The following is a 27,299-nucleotide window of genomic DNA, read 5'->3' as shown; positions in this document are numbered from 1 at the left end:
TCTCTTTCCCAAAAGCGTTGCCAGGCTTTCAAACAGGCTACTGAGGGAAGTGGTAGAGTCATCATCCCTGGTAGTGTTTAAAAGGCACATGGATGTGGCACCTGGGGCCATGGCTTAGTGTAGGTGTGGTAGTGCTGGGTTTATGGTTGGACTCCATGATCTTAGAGGTCTTTTCCAACCTAAATGATTCAGTGATGTCATGCAGTCCTGATTTAAATGCAGGCCTTGTTTTTTCATCTTCCCAAGAACTCGCTTTGTACTTTTTGCAGTGAGAGTCCCTGCCCATTTACTTTTTTTGGTCCTTTTAAAATAAGATAGGTGAAAGCCACACCAGGTCTGAGTTAATGTCTCGTAAGCTTCAACTTTGTTCCAAATACGCTTATGTATTGTTTTATGAGATCTTGACTCAGTAATTGAATTATTTACTTCCAATAATGTAAAGGTGAGGGATGTTTCAACATCATTGGTTCTTATCAAATTATTTGCCCTTCCTTCATAGATTGCTCAATCTCCCTGTGGCTGCAGCTGTACTGGCACACTGTTCCTACACTTGGAACCATCTGAGAGAGCAGAAACTCCCCATACTTGGGTGACTGTCATCTGAAGTCCTCTGTTCCCCCTTCAACAGAGATGAAAGATGCAAATTATCTTTGTGTGTGACTACAGCCCTTTGTTTTTCTTTTCATTCTGAGATCAATCATTTTATAGGCTATTGCAGTGCAGAAGCCTAACAATTATCCAGAATTAAAGGACAACGGGTGAATGACATGAATGCCTCTGAGACGACACAAAGAGCATGAACTCTGATGTTTTCAAGAGCAGAAAAACCTTAATGTCTCAAACCTGGGGACAGGAAGAAGTCAACATCTGGATTTCAAAAAATACAGTAACTTTTATACAAATTTCTTTTCCAATTCCCCATATGCTGGAACATGGTGTGAAATGGGCAGTCCCACACACATATACAGGCTGCAGGAGAATGGTTTGAGAGCAGCCCTGAGGGGCAACACCTTGGGAGTGTTGATGGGTGAGCAGCTCAACATGACTCAACAATGTGCCCTGGCAGCCCAAAGGGCTCTGCTGCCTTTTTGGGCTGCATCTGGGCAGCAGGCCAAGGGAGGGGACTCTCCCCTTCTGCTCTGCTCTGGTGAGACCCCACCTGTAGTGCTGCATCCAGCTCTAGGGCCCTCAACATAAGGATGTTGACACGTGGAGTAAGTCCAGAGGAGACCATGAAAACACTGGCAGGGCTGGAGCATCTCTGCTGTGGAAACAGACTGAGAGAGTTGGGGTTGTTCAGCCTGGAGAAGAGATGGCTCTGAGGAAACCTGAGAGCTCTTTCCAGTACCTGGGGTTATACAGAGCTGGAGGGGGACTTCTGACAAGGGCATGAAGTGGTAGGACTTTAAAGGGGGGTCTTTAACCTGAAAGAGGGAAGGTTTAGATTAGATGATGAATTAGTCATCTGCTTGCAGAGGTGAAACTGAAGGAGGAAAGGAGAAGCGGTGATTTCTTCCATGATCCAAACCAGGAATCAGAGAAAAATCTACAGAAGAGAAGCCAACTGCAGAATCTGCTCTCATTAGCAGATTGGAAATTTTCATAGCAGCCTTACATTTTCAGCTTGTTTTAGGCATCTTGAAATTACAGTTGGAAGAACTTTTCCACATCCTGCAGTATTTGATTTTTGGCGGCAATACAGAAGGCACTCACTCTTTGCCTAGTATGTTATATAGAAAGGGGACAAGGATAGCATGAGGAGAACAAAATAGCAGAAATTTGATCCAGTACTTAGAAAAAGAGAGAAAGGTGCCAAAATTTTGATATTGAAAATATCTGCTGTGCCTACCACTTTGTGGTCTGGAGCCTATGGACACAATCTCAATTAGAAACATTACTGAGATGACACACTGCACAAAATACTGGTGAAATGCAAAAATGTGAGGAAGAAAAAGGAAGAAGTCTGTAATGAGCCCACTCAACTTGTCAAGTATCTGCCCAGACACAGCTTCCTAATGAGAGATACATCAACCCTGTCTGCTGGGAACTGAACTGAGTATGCCAAAGACAAGTCAGATGATAACTTAGCTGTCAGACGGGCGGGAGATTTTCAAAGCAGTGCCCTAAAGGTGAAACACCAAAAAACAGAAGAACTTCTCTCTTTGTAAGAGCAGAAACAATAAGAAAGTAAATTTAATTCAACAATACCTAAAGCAGCAGCAAAGTTTTATGGCTATGAGCCTTTGGGCTACAACTTACCAGTGCTAAAAAATTAAAATCACAAGAAACATGCAATGATCTTATTAGCCAAGGACCATGCAGGCATCCATGTTTGCTCATATTATAAAAAAGAAACAGAATAACATGAGTATTCCAATTTTATTGTAGGAAAGCATGTAAGGGGTTATTTACACTAAATACAACCGGAAAGTATTTCTCCACTGTTTTGCTTACTTGGTAAAAATACACCTTTTTTAAAAAAGAAAAAAAATCCAAACAAATTCTTGAACACAGGCAACATTTGACCCCTGCACTAGAATGTTTCACACATTAGGTCCTCCTAAAAAATCCTACCAAAGGATTGCTACAAATCACAGGAGGCTCCTCAGTCCACTAAGCCTGGAATACAGAAGCAATGCACAGACACACTTCCCAACAGGAACAGCAGATGGATCATGTTTTAACTAAATTCTTGTCCCTCTGTACTCCCAGCTCACCTCCATTGGGGAGCACTGACTAGCTGCCCACCTGCTGCTGGCAGACTGTGTTTGGTTACTCTGACTGACAATAAAGACTTTGAGTACCAAAAGTGCTGCTGAATTAAAAATCATAGATTTTCACAGCCCACTAAGACTGGTTCAGGCCAGGATCATCACACAGAAACAGATCCTGTAAAACTTAGTGGTTAGGAATTTTCCAACTGGTACTTAATCACATTGCTCCTTGAGCTGCACAAAGGTGCAACATGACACAAACTGCTTTGTTGCTGTAGCTCAATTAAACTCCATGTCCTGCTAACTGAAGTTCTGCCACCTGCACCAAGACGTTCCTCATGCCCCTGTACCATGAACAGCCTGTGCTCTCCCCAGAGCTGGACCAGCTTCCATACAGCTGTAGGAGATGTAGAACAGCAGTTGGTAACTTCCTTCCTAGGTGCTCTTCCCACACAAGAATAGTACTTTTTAGAATAGTATTTTTTCTGTTAAGAAATTAGGTACCAGTGCACAAATGTAAGTTTTAGACATTCAAAAAAAAAAAAAAACCCAAAGCACCAAAACGACCAAACCCAAAAAACCCCAGAAACAAATCAGCAAGCCCCCACAAAATGCTGAACTCAGCTTCACTTCAGAGTACTGTAAAAATAACACTGATTTATGTGCCCAAGCATTTACATAATAAATACATAGCAGAAAACCTAGAGGCCTTGGAGAAAGACTTTTGATAGGTAAAAACTGAAGGTACAGCACAGTGAAATTACTACTGGAATGCTGATTGAGAACTGTCCTGTTTCAATTGAGTCAATATAGAAAACCCTGTATTTTCTTGAAACCACTCCTAACTAGCTAAGGAACTCCTGTATTTGCCTGCTGCTTAAGAGACCAACTGTTCTTCAGTTTTATTTTGACATATGACTCCCTTTAGGATGTTTTGGCTTGGTTTGCTATCTTGGACACAGTGTCTTGCTTTCATATAACCCAACAAACCCCATAAATAGGTTTTTCTTCACCGCCTGGCAGGTTTGGGCATTATATACACCTTGACAGATTTGCTGAAGGGGATGGTCCCCTCTATGCCATTTTCAGAGGGTGGGAGAGCCTCCAAGCTCTCACTCCAGGTAGATTTAGGAATTCTGGCAGATGCTTTGCTCCTGTTGGAATTGTAAGCCAGCAGCAATCGCACTTCAATCTGACATGGCTCTGCAGAGAAAAAAATAGAACAATCCAAACGTGATTGTCATTGCGTAGTGAACAATCAACATCAAATGAATTTTAATTCCATGTATTCTGGGTATGCACAGAGATGTTCTGGAGTGACCAGAATCCAGCCTAGTGTCTGAAAACAAGCCTTTGGCATTACATTCAGCACAGCAGAACTAAGGACTGTTCTAGGTTTACTCCCCTTGCTCTTTGTCATCACTTGAAAAATCTCACCACTAACTTTCAACTTTAAAAAATAACTGTTGGAAAGTAACTCCAATGAAATTATAACAATCATTAAAACCCCCACAGAACTAGCAGGCCCTGCTCACTGTATTTCTGTCAGGATCAATCCAGATGACATCTGGTAAGACTTGTGGCACAGGAGATTACTTGAAGATTGTCTTTTGCTGGAAGTTTTCACACTGCAGACAGCTATGCAGCTGGGCAGAAAAAGGTTCCTAATACTATCCATAGGATTGTAATATATGTTGGTATAATTCGCGTTTTATTGCACACATATAAAATCAAGTATAGAGCATGTTTTATGTATAAAACACAAACTTGAGATTGCAAAAGTAGCCGCTGGAAACCCAGGAAAAGGAGTAATTTGCAAGAGAACAAAGATAGCATCGAGAAAAGATGGGTACACCCAGGCAAGACAGCCTACTAACGACCCAGCAATTAACGCCCAATACTGATCTAGTCGAAATCCTCAAGACCATACATCTCAATGTCCAATTCCCAAAAATCTACTCAAACTCTCTTCCCTGCTCGAAAACTCATGAACAGACCACCAGCAGAAATATGAATATGTAACAACCCAAGAAAGAGAAAGAAACTGAAGCTGCATAGCCTCAGGCCGAAAAAACTGTATAAAACTCATCTCTCCGAGAGATAGTTTGTGAACTTGGGGGAGCCAGTGCTGCTGAGGCTGGTTCAGAGTTCACCCAGCACCAACCCCAGACTCGATGCTGACTTTGATTGTGGCTGTTCTGAAATTCAATTTTTCAATAAAATCCTTATTGATAAAATTTGGGTGATTTCATTTATAACAGGATGATTTCAGTTTGCTCTTTTCACAGTGGTCATAGCAGAACTAGGGTTTCAGTATGCATAGTATTGCCCTGTACTTACTGCTGGATTTACATACCCAAAACAATTCTCCTTTCTAGACTGAGTACTAGATTTGTTTAGGTTTTCTTTATGAACTGTACTGGTTTGAGCTGGGAGATAGTTAATTAGAAAGTTAATTTTCCTTCATAGTAGCTCGCCAAGATGCCTTGTTTTGGATTTGTGACCAAAATAATGCTGGTAACACAGGGATGTCGTAGTTATTGCTGCACGGTGTTTTGAAAAACCCATGAGTTTTCTCACATTGCCTTTCTGATCCTCTACCTGTCCCAGTGGGGAGTAAGCACCAGGTGGTGTGCAGGACTTAACTGTATATCAGGGATAACCCATAACAGGACCACAATATTGAAACCTAAATGAAACCTGCTGAAACCTGCAGGATTTTAAGATGCCATGTCCAGAACTGCAGGGGTCTCCAGCTGAGACATCATCAGCACCAGACAAAACACAAGAAATAACCCTTTTGCACAGTTACTTCACCATTTCTTCTTTGCAGCCCGCAGTCACCTCTTTCACTTCTGCTCTACACCTGGCAGTTAATCAGTGCTTTGCACTTGGGCATTCTCCTTCCCGAGACTCTTTATACCGGCCTTTAACAAGTTTCATTGTCTTGAATTAAGGCACTTTCTCCACTTTGAATTCTGACCCTGTTTCCTGAGCCCCTCCCAGCTCAGTGTCTTCCCCCTGTTTTATATGCTTAAGTTCCAATGTCAAAGTTAATGATTAAAATAATGCCTAGAGGAGACACCAGAACAGAATCTCTCAGGGCCATGCTTAAAATGTCCTTCCAGTGAACACTGAAAAAGTAGAAATAAGGACTTCAGCTCCCTCTGGTGAAGTAATACAATCAACCCTTAAACCCAGATACTTCCAGTCCTAGAAACAGTACCATGTTTTCTTCTCCAAAACAAAACAATGACAGGAGGATGACTGAGTACACCATGGAAGTACTATATAAAAAGAAGGATTCATGAAGGAACACAGCAATAAACAAAATTCTGCTAGTTAAAAAAAAGGTCAACAAATCCAATGAAAAACTGCTCAGAAAAAAAACCTCTCAGAGGAAATCCCCATATCTGAGTAAAGGTGAAGGGATTAAAAGAAAACAGGACAAAGGGAGCTGTGAATGAAATACACTCTGCTTTTGTTGTTTGAAGTCCAGAAGCCAATTACTGAAGTGCTTCCATGGGGAAGTGCGAACAGCAGTGGAGACTGAAGGCCAATGTGTGAGCCACATCACTATCAGAGCTAAAGAGGGGGTTTTCAGGGCATTAAGAGAGCGAGAGTTGAATCAGCAATGAAATTGTACTGCTGTACTGTTCTCTGCCATGCTCAGATACCTGTGGGACCCGAGACAGTGACTTAGAAGGAGTCAGTTCACCATGATCCCTTGCCTTGACCTGAGGTTGCAGACCTGGCTCCAAGAGCTGACTTTGCTCTGCACAAGAGTGCACAAGAGTGGGTGACCTCACCTTGAGCACAGCTTTCATGTGAAGGCTCCCAGGGCTATCCCAAAACAGCAGCCCCTCTATTTCCCTACAGAGCAGCAGTGCCTGGTAATCAGGGAACTGTACTTACTCAAAGGCCTGATCAACACCAAGGGCAGCACCATCCACAGCTGCAGACTCCAGGATCCTCAGAGCCTCCCAGACTGTGGGTATGTAACTTGTATTTAATGAAAGTGCAGCCACTTAATGTGTATCATTAACATTACCTGTCCAGGCTGTGTGCGAGAGGTAAACCTGAGTTATCAGCCTGTGCCTCCCAGGGCCAGGATTTCGGAAGTCAGCTGGTTTAGGATGGATTAGCTGTGCTTGTCCATCTGGATACAACACCTGGAGAGGAACAAAAAAAATAAAGAAGAAAAGGAAACAACAAAGGAATGACAACTGCACTGGGGATATGCACAATGGAATAGTGTGCTACTTGGCTGTTTTCTGACTGAGTTAGGAAGGCAAGACAAGCAGGCTTTAGCTTGGAGCCAGGAGTTCAGCTGCCCTGAATATAACAGCCACATGCTGCCTTTCAAACCCACAGGTGGAAAAAAGGCCACACTGACATAAGTTTCTTCCTCTGCATTGTACCTGAGGTTTTTGTTTCTTTGTTGAGCAGTGATGCTGCATACTTTACTTGGATCATACCACTCCTACCTCCTCAGCTGCATCTAAGATTAGTGATTCAGCAGCAGGAATAAAACCTGGAAATACAGAGAGCCAAGAGCCTGCATATTTCTGTGCCACTCGGAACAACTTCTTTTGCTCCTCCTCTCCCTCAACCAGCTGGAAGCTCACCAGCATTTACTGGTGTTCATGTCCATGACACGCAGAGTGCACATGGAAGCACAGAATGACATCCAAGCACTCAAAGCAAACTCTCAGAATTGCACCCAAGTCAACTCTCAGTGCACTACAGACAAACCAGTTTCTGAATGACTGGTCAAAACACAGAAATCCAGCATTGTTACTAATAAAGCATATCATTATTTGGAATATAAAAGCAGTGACATCCTTAAAGAAACTCCCCCCAAGACATAATCTTGTTTGCATTTATGTGAAATGACTTCTTACCTGAACTTTAACAGTTCCTTGGGGATCCTGCACATGTTCCAGAGTTGCATCAACATCCAGTGCCACAACTAATCCTGATGTAAACCTCAGGGGATTATCAGATTCACCAGTAGGCTCAATGATATTTGCAGTGGCTTTATGGAGCTATCAGGGGTAAAGTGATTGGCAAAAATCAGAAGGTGTGGGAAAGAAGAAAGAAAAAAAAAATCGTAATTACTTCTGCTCTTAACAGAGATGTGCATAAACTCTGGATTTTTATTTTTTTTATATACTGCCAGGAATTACTATGTTTTCCATGCTCTTAGCAGTAGTCCGGAGGATGATAGGTAAGAAGACAAAGAGGAAATAAATAAACTTGTGTCTGACCAAGACCCTCAATTCAAAAAGCTTCATGGCATATAGAAAGCAGTCAATTTCCAAGAAAGTCCTCAAGGATATTGCATTTTAATTTTCTGTTAAACCAACCTGCTCTGGAAGAGGAAGGTGGAGGAAGGTACTTTGCCGGAGTGTTGTCTGGAGAATCTTGACCACTTCTGAAGGCTTGGATGTCACAAGTCTGGGCATTAAGTCCAGCAATTTATCTACAAAACTGCCTTGCATATGTGGGAGCTCAGAGATGAAACATCTGTGTCAAGAATAGATTAAAAATCAAATACTCTTTCCACAGTATTGTTATTTTCACTCAAGCTACTTAATCCTTATATTTAGTTATAATGACAGAATTAGATACCTACATCCCTCTTCTGATGTGTCTCACATGTAAGAGATGACTTTGGCTACTTATGTTGGAACTGTGCCTTGTGCTCAAACTGACACCATCAAGGGCTATGTGGTGTGGGCAGCAAGTCAGAGGGGATTCTCCCCCTCTTCTTTGACCTTATGAGATCCCACCTGGAGTACTGTGTCCAGTTCTGGAGTTCCCAGTGTAAGAAGGACAGATGAGGCCATGAAGATGCTCAGAGGGCTGGAGCTGAAGACAGGCTGACAGAGCTAGGTGTGCTCAGCCTGAAGAAGAGAAGGCTCCAGGGAGACCTCACTGCAAATTTTCAGTAGTTAGAGGAGGCTTATGAAGAAGACTTTACACAGGCAGATCATGACAGGACAAATGAGAATGGTTTTAAACTACAAGTGGAAAGATTTAGATTCAATTTTAGAAGGAGATTCTTCACTTTGAGGATGGTGAGGCACGGGCACAGGTTGCCCAGAGAAGCTGTGGATGCCCCATCCCTGGAAGTGTTTAAAGCCAGGCTGGATGGAGCTCTGGTCTGGTGGAACATGTCCCTGCCCATGGCAGGGGAGTTGGAACAAGATGGTGTTTAAGGTCCTTTCCAACCTAAACCATTCTATGGTTCTGTGATTCTATGATTTTACGACTCATCAGGGAATTGAATAGCTACTCCAGAGATACAGGCATCCTTAGTTGGCTGAGCAGAATTTTATTTCTAGTTGTGACTAAATTCACATTTATTATAAGCTTGGTAGCTGTGGCTGGTTAACTGATAAGAAAAGGGGACCAAATCTGCCCTACCCTAATGCCCAGCTGGAGCTGGAAGACAGAACTGGCAATTTCCTGTATACCTTTTCCTTGCACTGAATCTCAGGATCAGCAGAACTCATCACCATCTCACAGAAGCAGAACCACAGAACGGTTTGGGTTGGAAGGGACCTCAAAGATTACCTAGTTCCACATCCCTGCCATGGAAAGGGACACCTTTCACTAGAATCAATATGATCATCAAATTGACACTTCATATCTATTCTCCCTGGAAGTAAAGATGACTAAGAGGTGGAAAAAGCAGCAGATAGGGCCAGGAAAGATACTGCAGAATTCTTGTCTGACTTATTGTTACATGTTGAGTACATCAAGGGTAATCTGCTTTTTCATTAATCTTTGAAAGGTTTAAACACCCTCAGGACTCCAGGAGACAGAATAACAAAAAACACAAAAAAACCACTCAAAAAAAACCCCAACAAACAAACAAAACCAAAAAAATTAAGTATTTATCAAAACAGCTTCCACTCAAAGTAGATAAACCCTTATAAATACAAAAAAAAAAAAATCTATTCCATAAGAAATTAATTCAGAGCACATGTTTCTGAAGTACCAGCATAATATCCCCATGTTAAGGACTTCTTGCTTTATTATTATCCCATGATAGCTTACAATGTAGGACAGCAGGGAAGGGAGATGTGAAGAGATAAAAAACAAAGTGAATATCCCCTGATGACAATGGTGGTGGACATTTTTTTCAACAAAAATTGAATAAGCAATGGAGTTTGTCACCTCTGAAAGGAATCCACTTCTTGGAGGAATTTTTCACACATCCCAAAAAGAGGTTCCACTCTGTAATGAAAATAATATTCCTTGGATTACTTTTAAAGAAATAAAAATGGCTCTCTGGCTATACACATTTAGGTGGTTTGGAATCCCATTAAACCTCCTAAAAACGGGAAGATCTTACAGCTTTTGAACCAAAAAAGTGTTCCTCACTTATCTATATCCCCTTCTCACAAAAAACCCCCAAACATTTGCATAAGGCAGTAATTAAGTTCCCAAAGCCACTGCTAGAAAATACTCATTTTCCACCTACAAAACAAGAGGTTAAAAGGCAAATATATTATGGACCTCCATGGTAACACAGCAAATTGACGGCAATAGACCTGAAACAGAAGTAAACTAGGACAATAACTAATTTGCTCTAATTCCACCAGCTGGAGTTCTCATTCTACAACCATGTGTCACTTCTTTAACTTCAGCAGCCAAAACAAACCACTCAGAGCCTCTCGTGTACCCAAGCCTGCACAGGAGCAGTTCATGTCTGAGTCACACTAAGCAGCTGCAGATCAGTCAGGAGGCCAATACTTTCCTGATCCTAAAAATTCAGCAATGAATACTTAATGAAGCAAACATGTTTGGTGCATTCTTTTGATACGTAACTTTTCCTCATTTAAACAGGTCCCAAATATCAACCCTACAATGTTTTTAACCTATTTATATGTGCATCAGTGAGAGAACTCAACCCCCAAAACTCATCTTCCCAATAGTTTTGTCTTCTAATTCAGGATTGTGTCCCTGTACAGCCATATCAAAGGCAAAAGAAGGTTCTTTGTTCTGAATTACTCTACCAAATGGTTACTGGCATGGTACCCTGCTATGTGTCTATTTTATCCTTGCTGTTTTTTTAAACAAAGCTTAAAGACAGTAATTTTAGAACTAACCCTAAGAAGATCCTCAGACCAAGTCATCCTTACCCTCTGGTGGTGCGGGCAGTCACTATCAGCTGCAAGGCCTTCGCTTGCAGTCTCATGTGGTGAATAATGACCACTTGTCTACTTTCCACTCCGCTGTACATGAACTCCATTTTGTAAGTTTCTTCCAGGATCTGCCAGACAGACACCACAAGGATAAAAAAACATCAGACTGTTAAGCCCTGGTACAACACAATCACCAGCTTCTGGTATTTTTATCTCATACCAAGGAACACATGAAGCAAGAGGAAATGCTCAGATCAATACAGTTGAGTTCAATATGACTGTGGAGATGGCAAGAACTTTCAAGTTATTTATCAGAGAATATTCCCTTCACCTTGCATTGATAGCAAGTGACCTACATTCACCATCACAACAGAAAACACTTTTCAGGGGATTCACATGCTACTCAAGAGGGCACCCAAGACAAACATTTCAATCAGAGAAGATTTCAAAAGCTGGATGGCTTTTGTTTCTACTCATCACCAGCAGAGAAGGCTTTGATGGACAGCAGTACCTGTCGGTTACATCCTAATTATCTGAAGACTCAAAATATCAGCAAGATCTATGAACTTGCTTTTACCCTAGATTTGTTATCAGACTGTTGAATAGCTTGCTTGCTTCCTTACCTTTTCTTAGGGCTTAGCTTCAGTTTTTCCAGGATCTGATCATTCATACACTTCTACATCACAGAATCAGAATAACTCAGATTGGATGGGCCTTCCGTAGATCATCTAGCCTGGTTCCCTGCCCAGAGCAGGTCTCATTAGATCCAGTAGCTCAGGGCCACATCAAATTGAGAACACTTCCAACAACAGAGACTCCCCCAACCTCTCTGGGCAATAGTATTTAACCATCCTTACAGGAAATTTTCCCTTTACAGCTGATCAAAATTTTTCATCATTTGCCAACTGCCTCTTGTCACAGTAGTCTGGCTCTGTCTCTTCTATATCCTGTAATGATACAGTGCTAGACAGAAGTAAATCCATCCTGAAGCCTGCTCTTCTCCAGGCTGGACAATTCCATCCCCCTCAGCCTTCCCTTGCAGGTAATGTACTCCAGCCCCTGACCATATTGGTGGTCCTCTGCTGAATTTGTCCCAGTTTGTCACCATCTTCCTTCTACTGGGGAGGCCAACACACAACACAGCCCTCCAGGTGGCATCCCCCAGAGGTGGATCATTTCCCAAACCAAGTCATCCCAGTTGCAGCTGGCCTCTTGCAGTGCCTTATAGTCAATGTACTGAACATGAGGAGGTTCCCTTCATTCCAGTTCCCCAGTCTGTTCAGACCAGCAGCCATGCCCTCCAACACACCAACTGGTTCCTCAATTTGCAGGACCCTTACCACTTATTTATTCAGCCACAATCCTGCAAGTCTGGAGAAAAATAAATTATGGAAGACTGTATCGAAGCATTGCAACTTCCACTGCCCTCCCCTTGTTCATGGCACCAGTCCCCTCACCATAGAGAGCAGTGATGGTGGTCAGCCATAATTTGCTCTTGAAAAATGTGTTTGGGCTTTTCCAAGTAGCTTTGTTGATTTTGTCTAGGAACAGCTTTTTTAAGTATTTGGTACATCACTTTCCCCAGGAAAGAGGCAAGGAGAAGCAGCCCACAGTATTCTGGATTTTCTTTTTTTTCTGGAAGATGAGTGTGATATTTGCCTTCTTACAGCAGGGTCCCTCCCTCACCACTCAGCCTTTGAAAAGAAATTACCCCAGTTTGGGGAACTAAGATTTACTTGGAAGACTGTGGCAGTGGAAGGTCAGAAGTGTGTTATTGTTCCATGGCCAGTGAAAGACTCCTACCCAAGGACTGGCTTCTGTGCAAGCTCAGCTGCTCCCACCTCACCTGCTTTGCTGCAGCAGATGCCAATGCATTCTGTTTCAGGTACAGGGGAGCTGCCACATTCCACAACTTCTCCTGCAAGGCCTACAAGAAAAAAAAACATGAAATGATGATAAATATCCAACTCAATCTAAATACTTGGTTGAAAAAGCATGCAAAAGCTTTCTTTTGTGCTTTTAAATACAACATAGGGAACCAAGGCCTCCAAAATATACAGTGTTCTATAAAGAAAGAGAGATACCTATACAACTAGAAAATATAAAGGAAGTTGAGACTCATATTAACAAAGCTGTGAATGAGACTCATCAAGCCAAGTTCCTTGTACTTCATAAAGAAAACCAACAGCACACTTGTTATTGCCCTGAGACCAAGACTGGGGCAATGGTGACAAAAAGTGCAAATAATAACACCTGTCCCCAGAAACACATTTACTTCCACAGCCACATTTCTGAACCTTCCTCTGCTCCACCAAAGATCCTGGAGTTACTAAGAATATTGTGTCTAATTCAGCCACTGATATTGGTATTAAAAAAACCCAAAAAACAAACAAACAAAAAAAAAACCCAAAAAACCAAGCCCCAAAAAACCCAACCACCTACCATACCCTATTTGCTTCATGTTTTTTAAAAAAATGTAGAAAGCTTGACTGGATGTTTTGTATCACTGCCTCCTTTTTGAAGCTGCCTGTCCTTAGACACAGCTATGCACAAGGCTGGCTGTAGCCAAAGCTCAAGAACATACAGACTGTATCCTTCACACAGGCTGGCCTAAGAATCCCAGCTAACTACCCCTAAAATCACAGAATATGTAGAGCCTGTAAAGGTATGGAACCTTTGGAGCCTTGAGAGGCTGGGGAACGAAGATACTTTCCCTCCCAGCACCTTTTTCTCTGTTGGGACAAGAAGCAACTGGGAAAAAAATCTACTGAAAAAGGCTACTCGGACATTCAGGTTCTCTGCAGTATCAGAATTTCTAATAGTATTGTGGAGTAGAGGGTGTCCCTCCCTGTAAGAAGGAATCTGGAATTAGATGATTCTCAAAATCCCTTCCAACCCAAGATACTCTGTGATTCCTGATATTATCAGCTATTTTTCATTCCATGCACATTACTGACTCCTCTGCAGCACTGATCTATTGATTGTTCCACAGCTCAAGCCAAGAATGGCTGATGCAGCTTTTACCCTTCTTCCAAACAGAGCCCACCTCTGCCAGATGCAAAAACCATCTGGTTCATTCCAGTCAAACCCTGGAGAAGGGCAACAAAGCTGTCTCCAAATGCTAGTCCTCTGCCTGCACAGCACATTTCACTTTGGATTTAGCTGGATTGTACTGAACTGTACCACTGCTCATCTGAAATACCTTTGGGTGATAAATACATTCCAATGATTTGAGGCCTGCCATGAGATATGCCAACTGGCAGCTATGCATTAGCAAAGCAACTGAAATCCCTCTTCGGTTTTACATAACAAAGCTTTCATTGAGTTCCTTCTGGAAAACTGTTTGCTGCTTGCTTTAGTTCCTGCTTTATGTGTGTGTAAGTTAAACACCAAAGAATGCCAAGAGACTTAACTAAAATACTACTGCCAGCTTACAGCCCTGAGCCATCTGATCCAGCAGAATCCCTGACCATGGCAGGGACATTGGAATTAGAGGGTCCCTTCCAACTCAAGATTTTCTATGAAGTAAAAAATTAGCTCCTGTTTACAGCAAGAAGCTGATTTTGAAAAGGAGCTTTTGCAAAGGGCTGCTGCAACGGTGTCTAAGTAGCCACTTGACCTGCTAATACTAATTAGATAGATAATTTCAGAGCTATAAAAGAATGCATGACTGACATTTAGTTCAATCAAGTCTTAAGAACTCCTTTGGCATTGGTGCCAATAAAGCTATCTGCAAATCACCATCTATAAAAATGGCACTCATGGCAGCAGAATAACAAAAAACATTCCAGTAGCCACCAGCAGGGAAAGTTACTCTCCTAACACAGTTGCCCTCAGTGTGATTTCTGTCACATAATAAACTCTGCATTGACGAAATGCTCATGAACCAACATAAGCCCTAGGAACAGCAGCAGAGGTCTGCATTGGCAAAGTCACTGCATAAATTATTTGCCACAGGAGGGAAGCAGGATTATCAGAAATCCACAGAACCTGCTCTTTCATCACACATCACTTTTCAGCATGAACATCAAAACATGAAAGCATGCCACTGTGATGGACTGGGGGCATTTTTGAAGAACAGCTAAAAAAAGCCCAGATGAAGTCAAACCTTGATGAGGAGCAGCTGACACTGAAGGTAAGTTGCAGTGAAATCTGCCATCCCTGCCAGTTCTGACTGCAGCTCTCCAAGCCTCTGAAGATCACTGAAGCATGTGGGGGGAAAAAAAAAAAATAAAAAAAAAGAGAGAGAGAAAATAATGTTGAGACAGAGAACAGTTTAATCCAAATACACTCAGAAGGCAGTGACAATAAAGCCAGCTATTCCTGCTGCCTGCTTTTATTAGAGCAAGCACCAGAAACAGCAGCAAAACACACACTACAAACCAGTTTGCACCTTGGGACCCAGCATGTCCCTTCTTCTGGGAAGCTGACACCAGCACAGCAGTGGAGGCACTAAGTCTGTCAACCCACATTACTCTGCAGCCCCATGGGAACCACACAGAGTGGCAGCTCCAGATTTAACTTAAAACACTCCAGCCTTCCACAGCAGCAAACGACCCATTTGTGTTACACTGCTGGGAAATCAAACTATTCATGTTGGCTAAGAAAGGTTGTTTGGAACGTGTCAGGCTCATGCAATGAAGTGTATCTAAAACAGAGCTACCCTTTTAAGCCAAGCTAGAATCTGATGTACTGATATTTTCCCAACTAGATGGTGTGTGTTGCCTGGTATTTCTTGTAAATCATACAGCAATATAAGCAGCTTTTAATATGATAGAAAAAAAATTGGCAGTTAATAGAACCCAAAAGGCTTTAGTTCTCTACTCCTAGCCATGTTTTCTTAATGTGAGCATTAAAAAAAACAAAATTAATTTTTCTTACAGAAGAGAAAATAGGTTGGATGATGTGGTTTCAACATATGCCTTTTCTTCTCTTTGCTTTGATCCGAAGTCTAGTAAAATTGTCACTCGACTTCCACATTTCCTATTGCATTATTAATTTTTTCAGATGATCAGTTTCATTTGTTTATTTTAGATTTGTCTTTTCAAATTGTGAAATTTTGGTTCTGCCAAAACAGAAAGTTGCTGAGCCCTGAGACATTGCAAAAACCCATGAGATTATGTGTATTATATGCAGCCAAAGAAAATCTTTCCTAAGCAGAGAATCAAAGAATTGTTTATGTTGGAAAATACCTCTAAGATCATCCAGTCCCACCATTAAGCCAGCATTGCCAAGCCCACCACAAATACCACATCTACAGGTCTTTCAAATCCCTCCTGGAATGGTGAACACATCACTTCCTTGGGCAGCCCTTTCCAGTGCTTGACAACCCTTTCCATGAAGACATTTTCCTACTATCCAATCTAAACCTCCCCTGGCACAACTTGAGGCTGCCTCCTCCTATCCTCTTCCTTGTCACTCAGGAGAAGGGACCAGTCCCTATCTGGCTACAGCTTCCTTTCAGGCAGTTGTAGAGAGTTAAGTTCCCCGTGAGCCTCCTTTTCTCCAGGCTAAACACCCCCAGCTCCCTCAGCTGCTCTTCATCAGAATAGTGCCACAGTCCTTCCCAGCTCCATTGCCCTTCCCTGGCCACACTAAGGGGTTGTGCATTTCTCAACAACAATGCACCAACAGCCAAGCCAGCCTCAACCTTACACAGAGATTCCATTTCATCTTTTTCCAGAGAGAAGAGAGAAGAAAAGGTTCCCTGGATGCTTAATTCCCATGTCACAATCCATCAAAACACACTAATGGGGAACAGGATGTCATTTCTCAGCTAACAACTAGGCAGATATTCCATTTACCAGTCTTACACAGTTCCCAATTCCTCTAATTCTATTTCCTTACAAATCTTAAACAGATTCCAACATCCCTGTAAGAAAAAAAAAAATATTTTGTATAGATGAAGAAACTAAGCCACAGACAAATTCACTGAACAGCTTGTCTTACATTTCTAACCACACTGCAGATTGATGCTCCCCCACCAGGCTCTGCAGCCAAAACTCTCCCAAATGCCAAAACTGTCCCAAGTAGACACAAACTCCACAAGGTCTGTTATTTCTGTGGTTGACAATGATAAAGGAGGAGGGATTTATATTCCATGACACTGCTGTTAGCTGCTTCTATCCCTCTGCTCTCAGCAACAAAATTGCTGGTGCAGGGATATCTTGCCTTCTGCAAAACAACCTTTCACACTTTTTTTGGCTTTGTCCAAATCCTTCCTTTGTCTTAAGGACAGAAAAGAGCAGCTGGTTTAGTACAATTTCCTGGGGGGCAATTCCACCAGGAAAAAAGCCAAGCCAAAAATTTCCACCAACTCAAAGTCATGGCCTGAGAGGTTCCCAGACCCTCATACCTGAGAGTTTCTGGATGCTTGGCCTAAAGATTACCTGTTTCAAGTGTTTAGTGCATTAAATGTTTCAAGACTGTACTTCAGGCTGGCATACAGCAGCTGCAAAACAGCTGAGGACAAACCTCACAGTTCCCACAGCTGGGTTTTCAGTGAGGAGCACACTGTTTACTCTTTGCTGCAGATGGGTGTGACAGTGATTCACAGCAACATACACATAACAGAAGGCAGCTATTTTGAAGGAATAAAAAGAACTAAGCTTTTTTTAAAAAATTCCACATTCCAAACAAAGCATTTTGGATAGTTTTTCTAACTCTTAAAATAAGGCTCTTTTGCTCTTTCCAAGCTGAGGAATCACATTGAAAGGATCCTTTTCAAGTGTTTTGTTTGCGTAAATCAGTCTAGAGATGAAATGCAAGAGGCAGCACAAAACCCACGCTGAGAAGCAACACCACACACCCTTATCTATACAGCAGCAGACAGCAGCATGCAAGAATGTTTTCTATTCCTGGAAAAGCTCTCTGATTTGAAAACTGATGAGGAATGGCCAAGTCCTTTGTAAGCAGGACTGGCAATGAGAACCCAAACCACCAGAAGCAGGTCCTTTCCTGTTGAATGAAAGGCCACAGGACCCAGAAAATGCAAGAGCAAAGGGGACAACACCTTACCACCCAACAAAAGCAAAACAAGAAAACCTTGTGCATGCACATTACAAATAACATGATCAAAATTACAAGGACACAAAACTGAGAATGAGACACAAGGCTGTCACCCATAAACCATAAAAGCTGAGTGTGCATTTTAGTATAAATGAAAAGTCCAAAAAGAACATGCTTCCCAACCCTTACCATGCTCTGTAAAGATACCCCATGCCCAAAATGCACACTGGTTATGCTGGGGGGCTGTGCCAGACCTGAGACCATCAATTTTATTTTAAACAGGTCATGAACACTATTTTATCACAACAGTCTCTAAAGAAAGGCTCAAGTTAAGCACTGGACAGCAAATTACAGCACTCATATTCAGAAGTAAAGCACCTGCACCAGAGTAATTGAGCATCCTAACACATCTTTCCATAAACAGGGCAGCTTGAGGCCTTACCGGATTGTAAATTCCAGCAGCTCTTGTATGCCCTGTGGGTCGAGGTGCTGAAAGTTGTAAACCCTCTCCAGGCTCTGTTGCAGGAACTGCTGGGAAGGATCTTCATGTGGGGTAATACTAGGAGAGACAGTGGATGACACCAGCTTCCTACCTGGCAACTAAGCGAGAAGGAATACACACAAAAAAAAAAAAGAGAAAAGTCTAATACAAGGAATAACACTGCAAAATGCTGGCATCTATTTAACAAGAAACTGAGAGCTCCAATTCACTTCTCAAATACAAAATTTATACCAAGGCTTTCAAACATGCATCTTTGTTAGTTAATCCTCCCTACTTTACAATCCACTTGCACTAGAGATCCTCAGGTTAAACTTCAACATCCCTTTGAGGGAAACATCTTCCTCATCCATTAACTTTGACACTGTGAAGTCAAGGGAAATCTGAGACTGCACAAACCACCACTCATTTTATCAGCTCTGATAAGACTTACGGCCAACTTCAATCCCACCCATACTTCCGTGCAGGAAAAACATGTTGCAAAGCAGAATGGAACACATTTCACCCACGACTAAACTTGTGTCCTTCAGGTAGGACATAAGTGAAATGTTAGAAGATTTACAAAGGCCTTTCCCACACACATAGTCAGAGCTACAGAAAACTCCCAGGAATCCTGCCCTCCGAAGTATTCTTATCTAACCAGCAAACTACCTACTATTCTCACTTTTTGAGATTATTGAATTGAAATTATTGAGAGCAGTAATATTACTATTCTCTCCAAAATATTACAAATCCCATATAGTAACAATTTAATTCCCGTGGTGCACAGGAGAAAAACCTTTTAAATTGTACACAGAGATGGAAGAGACTGGCAATATTTCTAACAAGTGTCAAAGTCCAAACCAAAAAAGTCCAACTTACTCTTAATGGAGGGACCAGGTGAGAGAGACTGTCCCGAAGATAGGCGTAATGTCTGAATGTATGGTCAGAGAACAGGGCAGGCATTGTTGGGCAACTTTTAGCAGCATTAAAAATCAGAACCAGAACAGCAATGTCTATTGCAAGTGGATTGTTAAGGAAAAATAATCAACAGCAAGAAGAGCTCCTTGAGGATGGGAAGTTAAAACAACAAGTCAATAACCCTTTGGTCAGGATTTGTCTAGAATGTTCTTTATAGTTGGAAAATATTGAGCAAAATCCAAAGAAACAGCTGTCTGAGCAGATGAAAACCAAGGACAAAGTGCAAACATTACAGGGTGAGCCATTCTGGAGAAAGGATGTTCTGCCAACATGGGATGGCTCAGAAGCAATACAAGGAAAGGAGCCAGAGATCCCAAATACAGAACATGCGCATTAGGTGGAGTTTCACTCTCCCTCACAGCTTACACTGTGCTCACCAGTTTGTACCACAGAATCACAGAGTGGTTTGGACTGGAAGAGACCTGAAAGACACTAGTTCCAACCCCACCCTGCCATGGGCAAGGACACCTCCCACTAGATCAAGTTGCTCAGCTTTTTTGGTGCCCTAACAGAATCCAAAATTATACATTTACTGCCAAGTCTTTGAAAATAGATGCATAACCTAAGATGCCCTGAAAAATATTGCTCTCTGAATTTAAGCAAAGAATCAAACATGGAAAGATCATTCTGAAACAGAAAACACATTTTCACAGTCTGAGACCCGCAGAAATTGAGATCAGCCAAAGCCTTTCGAAGTTAGCCCAAAGGCTGACACCTGCAACAGGGCTGATTCCAAGCATAAGCTCTGATTCAAATTTCCTAAGTGCTATGAAGCAAACAAAACCATGTTTTTAAATATCAATTTACACTGGAAACACACTATTCAGGTTTACTTCAGTTTCTGGCTCACAGGCCTGTCTTCACATAATATGCCTCTGTAAAATTTAATACTCTCTGGTTCCTGGCAGGAAGGTGCACAGAGTTAAACAGCAGCGTTCCTCCCCCTGCAATATTCCTTTAATTCTCAACTCACAGGACAACTTTACTCAAATTATTACAAAACCATGTAATTACAGATTCATTTCTCTCCACCTGATTCTAACCCTTTTCAATTCTCACAAGGCATTCATTTAATCTGTGTAGGATTTCTGGTTGATGGCCCGTGACTGGTGAGAAAAATAAGGAGCAGCTTCTAGAGGAAGGTTCCAGTCCAATGTGTCTCAGCACGTATCAGAAATAATATTAGGTTCTGCCATCACACAGAATGGAAGCAAGGGGAATAACAACGGAAAAATGCATTTCCAAGGCATCACCTGTTGTTGAGGAGATGGGTGTACCAGTAACTGTTTGTATTCTAAAGCACTGGAAGAGCTAACATTAATATAAGGATTTCTGATATTGAATTATTTCAGAAAGATGAAAAATTCAAAGCATTATGGGAATTCAGGCACTGCTGCTGTACTTAGAGACAGTGCTGTTTTATAAACTGCACAGCAGTGAGCATAGCAAAAGTTTTACCTAAAAAGAAAACAGACATGAAAAAATACTCTTATTTAAAAGCTAAAACATTTTCAAAATTCATGCAAACTAGACAAATGTTTTGACATCAAAGGGCTCATCTGCAAAGTCTAAACTTTGACAAATTTCTTGATTATTCATCACAGCATAAAAAGAAGGCAAATTACAGTCCACTGATATTTATGAAGATGGTTCCAGCTAACAGTTTTTCCATCATTTGCTGGGTTACAAACTAAGTGCACAGGGATTCAGAAATAGGCACAGGATTGTTTATCTGCTACAGCAAGAAATGGTTGAAGAAATGCGAGAGTGAGGAAATCATGAATAAAATCTACTGCAGTCAAAATTATCAACTGGCTTAATGCATAAAGATACAGGCTGGGTCATCCATGTCTGGTTCCGGAGTGTCAAAGAACGGATGTGTGCTCAGCAGCTCTGGGACTAATGGAAGCACCAGAGTGGGATGCCTGCTTCCCAGGAACTTCAAACATCTGGAAATACAGATTGAAATAGACGTTAGTAAACAGGCACATTTCAAAATAAAATGTTCTAAAGCATTACTACTTTATGTTGCAGCAACACTTTTAGACAGTCAGCAAGAAAATCCTGCTATCCAAGCTCACTGTTTCTTTACAACTGACCATTTGCTTTAATATTTTATAGGATCCAAGGAAACTGAAGGACAAACAGTAAATAATTTGTTTTTATTTAAAATGTCCACAAAATAGCTAACATTTGGAGTTATACAATCCAGGAAGCTCTTACACTAAAGACTAATGAATGAGTGAAATTTTTTTATTCAGAAATAAGGAAGATAGGAGTCAAAACCCCAAAACCCTCAAACTCCAGAATCAGTGTAAAAGCACACTGGAAGTCAAAGCAGGCTAACATAAGTGTTTCCAGTAATATCTAAGAACTCCATCTCAAACCATGTGTGTGGAGCACCATTCTCTTTATTGATTTCATTAAACAACCAAAAAATCTGACACAAAAAAATCTTTCTTAGAAAAATTCCTCTGACAACACAATGTCATATGGCCAATCCACTTATCACATCTGATGTAGTCAACTACTGGTAAATATTACTATTTAACACAATGTCGAATGAGCAAAAACACTTGTGTAGAAGAGATGAAGTTTTAAACTGAAAACTGAATTCATCTTTTCTGTGAATACATTGAGTGCCTGGAATAGTGGGACATTTCCAGAAGTGGTCATCAGTTCTGGATTTCCAGTGGAAGTATTGACAAGCAAGAACAACACAGAGTTTCCACACCAGTCATGAGTAAGCATGTTTACCGAGTAACAGGATTGTACATCTGCAACACCTGTTACCTCCTTAGCAAGCTCAGTATTTCCTAGCACCTCACTTATTAAAAAGAAGAGGAAAGTAAGTACACAAGGACACTGAACACACTCACTTCCATATGGATTCTCTGTCTGTAGGATACTTGGTCAGGTTTTTCAGCAGCTCCACCAGTGCAAGATGGATGCCTTCTTTAGTTGAAACATTGGTGCAACACAACAGTTCATGAAGTGCTTCCCGAATGTCCCTCGAAGAATCCTAAAATAAAAACCCAACCCAGACACCACTGAGCAAAACATGCCTGCACACACATTTACTTTAAAGGTGGCAGTCTCTGTTCCTTGGCAGAGTTAATAAAAGAGCTCTGTGAACAGCCGTGCCTGTTTCTGGTTACCAGAGCTAAGCACAGATGAAGCGACAGACCAAGCAATTGCTGCAGGGGCTCCTGGTCTCATGCCCCTATGTGCTTCCTTTACTGGAATGAATGGGAACTGCTTCACTGCTGACCTGCTCAAGCAGAGCAAAAATAACTACTTGGTTTGGGTGCAGCAACATCTTTGCAGCAACAGAAAAGGAAGGCGCTGGGCAACGCAGTAAAACAATCACCAAAAGTCATTTTAGCATTTTCACAGCAGCTTTTTATTATTTTCAACCCAGGGAGCTCAATTCCACAGGCCTTCAGCCCAGTCACCACAGCCTCCAGAGGGTCTGAGTAAGCACTGAGGACATGTCAATGGCTGGACAGACTAGAATATTCAGCTGAATTAATTACATTCCTTCTCCCAAAAACCACCTTGACATTCCTTATCCATGTATCATCATATTGCTTGCAATCAGCATTTGCCTGGTGCTGCTGGAAACATTGTGAAAATTTGATAGGATACAAAAACTGGATGCTTTTCAATGGTGGATTTTACCTTCTTGAAATTATAATTTGCTATGTATCAACAGCTCATTCATCACGGTCTTACACAAAAGAAGAAAGAGCAATCCTCTTGTAAAGGCTCTTCAATGACAGCCAACACACTCGAATGATCAAAGGGTTTTTGTTGGTCATAGACAGACTATGACCACAGAGAAGACAAACTCTAAGGACTGGAATAACCACAGACAGAAAATACTCCAAACCACCAGAAATGAAATACAAACAATGCAGAAGAAACAAACAATGTGAAGGGAGAGAGATGAGCACAATTCAATAGAAACTGAGATAAGGACAAGAGGGAAAATAAATTCCAAAGTCTAGTCAGAAAAGGAAGGAGTACCTGGTACGATATTCTGATAAAATGAAAGCAGTGGGGTGAAAACAGAAGTTACCTGTAACACCCTGGTGTTCCATATTTATGCTGCTGGAACCAATGTAGGCACCAAAGTTAATGGTATTTTTCCACATCCTTTACTTTTGTACTGGAAGATGGATTTTACAGAAAAGCACCAAACTTCTTTCAGAATCAGACAATTACATTAAAATGTTAATAATTCTACACTTAAGCTATTCCAATGCCTGATAATAATTATGATAGTATAAACCACAATATATATAGGGTTTATCATACACGATAAATCTGCACAGAAGATCCCAGCCTAACCAGGACATTTTCATACCTCAATGCCTTAAACAAATGTAAATAATGACAAACATGTGAAGCACCTAAAGCTCATTGCTGCATTTGCAAAGTCATGGCATATTCCACAGCATTTGTTACAGACTAATAAAATAGGTTAATTAGTGTGCTACTTCCTGAGGAACACCTGACAGTAGCAATGGCTGACCTGGGTCAAGGAAATAAAAGGTGAAGAGACTGAAACAGTGGATTTCCAGCACCTCCCAAAGCACTTCCTAAAAGAAGCAGAAACTTGCCTACTACAAGAAGCAAATTAATAAAAAAAGAATGCCTCAGGGGCTATGGGTCAGCAAATAAATAAGGTCTGAAAGGAAGCAGTTTGATACAGTACAATTCTTACAGCCAAAATCTCTTCCTGGATCAGCTTCACCAACCAGGAAGAACAGCTGACTCCTGATTCCCTGAATCCTCAAAATTACATGGCAGAGCACACGGACAAACAGTCTAAACAGAAAAAAAGATCTCAGGCCCATGGCCAGCTCTGCTTGGTGAGCAAAGGTATAGCCAAAGCAGCTGAGGCAAGGAAGCAGCAAGAAAATGAAGCTGCATGTAAATGAAGTGCATAGAATGCTGGACCACAACACAAGACAGAAGGAAACACGTGGAGGCAACAGCACAGTGATCAAAGGAAGTTTTAATCTAAAATTTGTCTATTTCAGAAGTATTCTGCTGTCCTGGTGCTTAAAAGCTACCAGATTTTAGGAACTTTTGGCAGTGTTCAAAAAGTCAAAAAACCCCAAAAAAGGGTGGATTTGCTCTCAGAGGAAGGGACTGATTAGCAGTATATAATTAAGCACCCCAAAGCAAGCAGGAGAGCAATTCTTGCCCTCCTCAAGAATTTCTTACCTCCAAGACAGCTAACACGGTATCCAGCTGGTCTTCCCTCAGCGTGATATTGTTGGAAATTTTTCTCATTGTGTGTATTGACTGCAATCTGACCTCCTCAATTTCATCATTAAACATGTCAACCAAAAAATCCAGGCATTTCTCCGCAAAAGAAGGCGAGGACTGAGCCAACATACACAGGGCTTCAACTGCAGCGATTCGAACCTCTGTTGAAAGAGAAGCAAGGAATTAACTGTAAATTAATTAAAACTCTGGTTTAAAACTACATTCACTCAACAGCGAAGTCTTGTACTCTTCAAGGGCTGGGCTAAGGACAGGAGATGTCAAGGAAACACTGAGGGCAACAGAGCCTAAGCAGGGACCCACTGGGGATCTTTTCAGAGGCAAATCTTCAAATCAAGTCTCACTTTGGGTACAGCACCTGCTGCTGCCATAAGCATCTGCAAAAGGGACATGCAGGTGAAAAACAGGTCTCCAATCCATCAATAAATACTGCATGTTTCATAGTGTGTTTTGCAAGCATAGCATTAACACTGGTATCTTAAGCAAACTAATTTAGTTAATTAAACTGTGGTTGTTTTATTCTTCCTGACAATTTAATTGCTTGGAGCTTTCACTGCATTTTTAACTTGCTATGTAGCACTTTATGAATTGCTGAAAAGCCCCAGAGAATCAACATTTTAGCAGTTAACAAAATGAAAATCTTCTGCTTTCTGACTATAGATTCCTCAAAACAAAGGAAAAAGGTGCCACCTAAATATTAAAAAATATTTGAATTAAAGTAAAAAAAGCATCAGAAAGCATCCCGAGTGTATTTATGCTGTAAAATAGTGCAGGAATTTGAAGAATACCCAAATATAACAATGTTAGGCAGACATGAGCTTCTCTTCCCTATAGTCATCCTCATTAGCTTTCCTAACATTTATGTGGCTAGGATCACAAAAATGGTAATTAATCTGATGTCTTGCAAACATTGTTATTTTAAACATACTTCTAATTTTCACTCAAATTAACTCATCTTGAAAACATTTACTTGAACTTGTGCAGAGCTTTTAGGGCTATTGTTCTTAAAGAAGACATCTGACTCCTCAGGATTCTGATCAAGTACAAAAATGCACAGACAGCAAGACCCCTGCCTGCTCAGTAATGAAGCTTTTGTCACAGCTCTGAGTCTCCATGGTCATTAAGACCCAGGTATTAAGAGAAGAGAAATATTTTGCTGATATTGCTCTCATAAGCTGACACACTAATTCACATTTAAGTTACAACATGGAATTCAAGACATGAAGCAGCATTGCCAGTCAGGAAAAGCTCAGCAGTATTTAAAAATGCTGCAGTGGAGAGAGAGATCTGTGTGTATTTCACATTTGTTCATTTTATCCACATTCCTCAACAGCATCATACTGACACAAGACCTGTGGCTCAAGAAACTGGAGAACATGTTTCATTGGGCCAAGGAGCTGAACAAGTGAAACATTTTTTATTAGTCAGGAAAAAAAAAGGTGCACTTTCAGCTCAGGGAGAGTTTAGTTACTGGGAAAACCTGCATTTATTTGCAGGACTCATGGAACAATAAACTCACTTTTACATCACAATCTCCAACGATATCTTTGTTATGGTGGTTTTCTATGTTTTAACTTAACCTCATCCTTCCAGTAACATAAAAGGCAAATTCAAAAACAATATTCAGGGCTTGGAATTTTCATGCTTTATGCAAATAACAGCCTCACACTGTACCAGGGGAGGTTTAGATGGGATATTAGGGAAAACTTTCAGGTTGTCAATCATTAGAACAGACTACACAGGGAAGTGCTGGAACCACCATCCTTGGAAGTGTTCAGAAATCATCTGGATGTGGCACTTAGAGACATGGTTTAGTAGTGGACTTGGTAGTGTTGGGTTAACATTTGGACTCGATGGTCTTAGAGGTATCTTCCAACCTAAATGATTCTATGAATTTCCTTCCTGCTGACAAAACACCAACAGAACAGCAGCAACTAATTCTGCCAATTTATGGCCACATGCAACTGCTAAATTTAAGTCAACAACAACAAAAAATAATCCCAGTGGGTTTCTGCAGACCAGAAGCAAACCACTTATTACCACACACGTCATTAAAACTTTACCATTTATAGGAAGCTATTTGCTTTTGGCTACTCAACTGAACATTTCTATCCAAAATTCTGTACAACACTACAGCCAGTACCTTTGAAACAGTACCTTTGAAAAAACCTTTGAAAAATTATGCTTACTAGCTAACACACATCTCTCCCCTTTAGCATCCCACGGCAAGTTAACACTTACCGTACATCTCATCTTCCAGGCCATGAACAAAAGCCCCACAAGCTCCTGATTCAATCAAGTTCACAGCACCAGTATCGATTTCCTCTTTGGGAGCGTCATCTCCCCACTTTCTGCCACTTGAAAACTCCCCAGAGCTGTAGAGCTCTTTGGCTCGTTCATGTGCAGTGCGCTTCCTCTGTCCAAACAAGCGTTTCAGTTACAACCATGCAAGCTTCAAAAGATGACTGAACAAAATATTAAACTGGATCTGAAAACAGATGTAGCTGGAGGCTTAGACACTGACACTCATGCAAGTGCTAAGAAAAGCAAACAGTACCTACTCTTCTTTGGCTATTTCTAACTGCCAGTAACTCTTTGTAGTTTTGATATAGGGAAAGGATAATAACACATACATTTTAATTAACATATTCTTACACATCC

General features: G+C 41.2%; 1 protein-coding gene across 6 annotated transcripts in view; it reads right to left on the bottom strand.

The window, feature by feature from the left end:
• Window positions 1-2,360: 2,360 nt before the first annotated feature.
• Window positions 2,361-27,299, bottom strand: part of INTS4 (integrator complex subunit 4) — a 34,064-nt gene continuing 9,125 nt past the window's right edge. For 2 of the 6 annotated variants that reach the window (XR_015284893.1, XR_015284895.1), the window contains exons 10-24: window positions 26,880-27,054; window positions 24,576-24,781; window positions 22,220-22,362; window positions 21,174-21,289; window positions 19,242-19,375; window positions 18,324-18,481; window positions 14,982-15,075; window positions 12,720-12,800; window positions 10,871-11,001; window positions 9,903-9,962; window positions 8,084-8,243; window positions 7,619-7,762; window positions 7,111-7,248; window positions 6,766-6,886; window positions 2,361-3,917 (exon numbers count right to left, since the gene is read on the bottom strand). Coding sequence is in view for 2 of the 6 variants with exons in the window: in XM_086882336.1 (XP_086738462.1) it covers window positions 3,724-3,917; window positions 6,766-6,886; window positions 7,619-7,762; window positions 8,084-8,243; window positions 9,903-9,962; window positions 10,871-11,001; window positions 12,720-12,800; window positions 14,982-15,075; window positions 18,324-18,481; window positions 19,242-19,375; window positions 21,174-21,289; window positions 22,220-22,362; window positions 24,576-24,781; window positions 26,880-27,054 (1,917 nt within the window). In the remaining 4 variants the exon portion in view is untranslated. The remainder of the gene's footprint in view (window positions 3,918-6,765; window positions 6,887-7,110; window positions 7,249-7,618; window positions 7,763-8,083; window positions 8,244-9,902; window positions 9,963-10,870; window positions 11,002-12,719; window positions 12,801-14,981; window positions 15,076-18,323; window positions 18,482-19,241; window positions 19,376-21,173; window positions 21,290-22,219; window positions 22,363-24,575; window positions 24,782-26,879; window positions 27,055-27,299) is intronic. The other 4 variants (XR_015284892.1, XR_015284894.1, XM_086882336.1 and 1 more) reach the window with 2 other exon arrangements.

This window comes from Cyanistes caeruleus, chromosome 3, assembly GCF_971803275.1.
Source record: "Cyanistes caeruleus chromosome 3, bCyaCae1.hap1.1, whole genome shotgun sequence".
Classification (NCBI taxonomy): domain Eukaryota; kingdom Metazoa; phylum Chordata; class Aves; order Passeriformes; family Paridae; genus Cyanistes; species Cyanistes caeruleus.
Note: the sequence above shows the minus strand (reverse complement) of the source record. Positions and strands in the feature narration are given on the sequence as shown.